The 3,853-nt window shown below is 30.4% G+C and overlaps 1 protein-coding gene across 1 annotated transcript; it reads left to right on the forward strand.

Annotated features, from left to right (window-relative positions):
* Positions 1-2,965, forward strand: LOC130896843 (SUMO-activating enzyme subunit 1). The gene is made up of 5 exons (XM_057805181.1): positions 1-208; positions 263-434; positions 493-749; positions 2,241-2,428; positions 2,484-2,965. Exons 1-5 carry the CDS (start codon positions 126-128, stop codon positions 2,792-2,794), a joined length of 1,011 nt encoding a protein of 336 aa, XP_057661164.1. The 5' UTR covers positions 1-125; the 3' UTR covers positions 2,795-2,965.
* Positions 2,966-3,853: the final 888 nt, after the last annotated feature.

Genomic DNA, 3,853 nt, shown 5'->3' on the forward strand with positions numbered 1-3,853 from the left:
GTAGTTTCCGAAAAGTCATAAAGTTGGTAAGACTAGATATTTTTAGTTAGCCGGCGTCGTATCTGCGTTTAAGAGGTTAGCTTTTTATATTTTGAAGAAATATTATTAAATTTGAATATTTAAATATGTCGGAAAAACAACTATCTGTCGTCGAAGCCGAACTATATGATAGGCAAATAAGATTATGGGGTATAGAATCACAAGAAAAGTAAGTTAAACAATAATTTTGCTCAAATTTATATTCAAACAAAACTTTTTATAGATTACGAGCAGCAAATGTTCTCTTAATTAATATTAGAGCTTTGGGATCTGAAATAGCAAAGAACATTTTACTTTCTGGTATCAATTCTTTAACAATTTTGGATGATGGTATAGTAACTGATGAAGAGCAAGCGAAAAATTTCCTCCTCAGTAAATCTAGTAAAGGCAAAAAGGTAAGGATTGAAGATTTATTAATCTTGGTTTTTTACAAAATATATATTTCTCATTTAGATTGCAGAAGAAGTGTTACTTAAAGCTCAAGCTCTTAATCCACTTGTAGAAATAAAATCTGATACAGATTCGCCCAGTAGCAAGGATTCCAACTTCTTCAAAAACTTCACTATCATAGTAGCTACGTGTATTAAAACAGACCTCTTATTGAAAATTGATAAAATCTGTAGGGCTAATAATGTCAAGTTGATTTATGGGGATGTTTTTGGATCATTTGGATATTCTGTAGCTGATTTTCAAGATCATGATTATCACGAGTAAGTATTAAACATAGATTTTATTGTGATTTCAATAATTAGCCGTTTTTGACACATTTAATAATGTTTTTGTATCAAAGTGTCACTTATTAGCTCTTAATTGTTCTCAATGACAATTTTGCAACTTAACAACTAATTTTTTCAATTTTTTCTGATATTTTTAGAACAAAATAAAGTAAATTACTAATTGAAACTTGATTCAGCTCAAACTAACTTTTTAAGAATTTTTGGTGGTTGGAAAGTAATATTGTGGCTGTTTGGGGGATTTAGGACTAGAATTAATATTTGTCTTGAATTTTACGTGGAAAAACTATGAGGAAAATTGTAACAAGACTAGGACCAAATATTGCTAGTGTGCTTGTAGAAATCAGGTGTAAATGAAGTAAAAAGGTCTCATGATGGTGTAGAAAAGACAAAAGAAAAAAAATTTGTTACATCAAATGAAGTAATTTAACAGATTCAATAATGGTTTTGATTGAAAGTGTTACTTATTAGTCAATATTTGATTTTAATGATAATTTCACAACTTTTCGACTGATTTTCGATTTTTTTTGGTTACATTTTGAGTTTATCAATTATACTGAAGTATAGTAGCATCTTGAACCTAGTTCAGCTCGAACATAACTTTTTAAGAACTTTTGGTGGTTGGAAAGTATCTAGAAAGTATATTTTTCTTTATGTTACATGGAAAACTATAAGAAAAAAGACTTTATTCATTGTGAAAATTCACTAGGATCAAATATTGCCACTATGCTTGTAGAGATTAAGAGTAAATGAACCAAAGGTCTCATAATAGTGTAGGAAGATGACAAAAACAAAATTTGTTGAATAAAATGAAGTAATTTAGCAGTTGGAATGTAGTTCAGCTCTAACATAACTTTTTAAGAATTTTTGGTGGTTGGGAAATAATATAGTAACTCAGAAGATGAACTACTTAAATTAATATTGTGTATGTGATTAGGGTGTCGCATTGGGCTCCAAAGGATTTATTGTATCCATTTTTTTTGCTGTGTCACTATTCATTGTTGACAGTTTCACCCTCAGGTATAATGTGTTCTCTATCAAACTGTCCCGACAAGACGCCTGTTGGTATTCGTAGATTATTCTTGTGTATGTTGAAACATTTAATAGACCTACCATGGTTTTAGTTTCTTAAGAGTATCTTCACCTGTTTTAACCTTGGTAGATTTTTCCAGTTCATTTCTAAGATGGTGTTTTGATTCCATTTGCTTCCACAGCTAAACTTTTTGGGTATTTCATATCCTAGATTTACTTCTTTTTTGAGAGAAGTTCAGGATTATATCTTCTTTGAACATTCTGAGTGAGGTTTTGTCCGCCATGTTTTCCAATAATATATGATGAGGTGGAAGATTTATAACCACTTTTAGTGCGGCTGTTGTAAAAGGTCTCATTGTAACAGTTCAACATTTGTACCTTTTAAATAGTGAGGGTCTTGATTTGATTCATTATAAGACAATTCTCTGTTTACAGAGATCAGGTGCAAATGAAAAAAAGGTCCCATGATGGTGTAGGAAAGACAGAAAAAACAACGGTAAAAGTACAAGGTGTTATCAATTATTCTGAACTGAATAAAGTCCTCATATTACCAAATACCAAACAAAACGTCGATACAATAAAGAAATTGAGAAGGAGGAACGAATTGTTTTTCTTGATGCTGGGTGAGTGAAAAAAAAAATTGAGAGAATTTTCATATTTACCACAATTTTTTTTCAGTTTTAATGGAGTTCCGCAATAAGAACAACCGTAACCCTACAGAAGTATCCTACGAACGAGATTTGAAGACGCTCAATTCGATTAAAAAAGAAGTGTACGAACTCTATCAATTCGACGAATCAAAATCAAAACTTCCTGCTGATATATTTGAGCAAGTTTTTGATGAATTCGTACCGGTATGCGCCATCATTGGTGGAGTTATAGCTCAAGAGGTGATTAAAGCTGTATCTCATAAAGAAGTTCCCATAAATAATATTTTTTTGTTTGATCCCGTTACATACGACGGTAAAGAAGAAACTATCGGTGCTTAAGTACTAAATGTAATCGTTTTAACTTATTTTAATTCTGTATCAGTTATGAGTATGGTATATATAAAACAAATTTTATTTCTTTAAAAGTTTTTGGTAATATAACATTTTTGCGTTTAATTATTTAATGTTGAAATTAAGATACATGACTTTCTAAGTAAAATTTCAATTTTTTTTTGTATTTTTTTTGAAAATACCTCTACCGTTTCACTTTTTAGCTTTTAACCCTTTGTCTTAACCCACTTTTTATAAACTATACAAAAATATTTGTAATAACACTTAATTGTAGAAAGTTTTTGATTAAGAAAATAGTTTTATTGCTTACAACTAGTTTTATTTTGATTGTTTTGTTTGATGGACCATCAAGTACCAACTGTCAGGCTACGAACCATTGAAATGGACAAAATACAACAACCAGTAAGATCGTATACCTTTTCATTATTATCAATTTTGATTTTAGTCAACATCTAAAACCCCATATAAATGACATGATATGGATAAAAAATCGTATACAGATGCTAAACTTTCTACATTTGAGGATATACCAGACGGCTCACAAATGAATACATATATAGAAATTGATGGGGAAGATATTGTTAATCAGAAATTACAGGAAAACGATTCTAGCAAAGAGATTGGAGTTTTTCAGGACTATGCAATTGAAGAAGAATAAATTGATGACCATAATAGGGATTTTCTAAAACTATGGTCAGGTTAATATTCATAAAATAATCCCAATCCTGCTCATTGTCGTTCGGAAATTAAGTAACCAATCTGATTATGGGGAAGACAGACTTGATATTGTTAATCAGAAATTACAGGAAAATGATTTTAGTAAAGAGATTGGGTTTTTTCAGGACTATGCAGCTTAGGAAGAAGAAATTGATGATCTAGTTGTTGTAGAAGAAGTCGATAACCCTCAAGATAATATTGAAAAGGAATTAGGGAGTAGATCAATTGCAAGCTAAAATGAAGAAACTAAAGAAATTCATAAAAGGTGGTGAAATTATGGATAGAAAAGGGAAAAAAGAGAGGTGGTGACTTCCATTCCAAATTACCAGT

This window comes from Diorhabda carinulata, chromosome 7, assembly GCF_026250575.1.
Source record: "Diorhabda carinulata isolate Delta chromosome 7, icDioCari1.1, whole genome shotgun sequence".
Taxonomy (NCBI): domain Eukaryota; kingdom Metazoa; phylum Arthropoda; class Insecta; order Coleoptera; family Chrysomelidae; genus Diorhabda; species Diorhabda carinulata.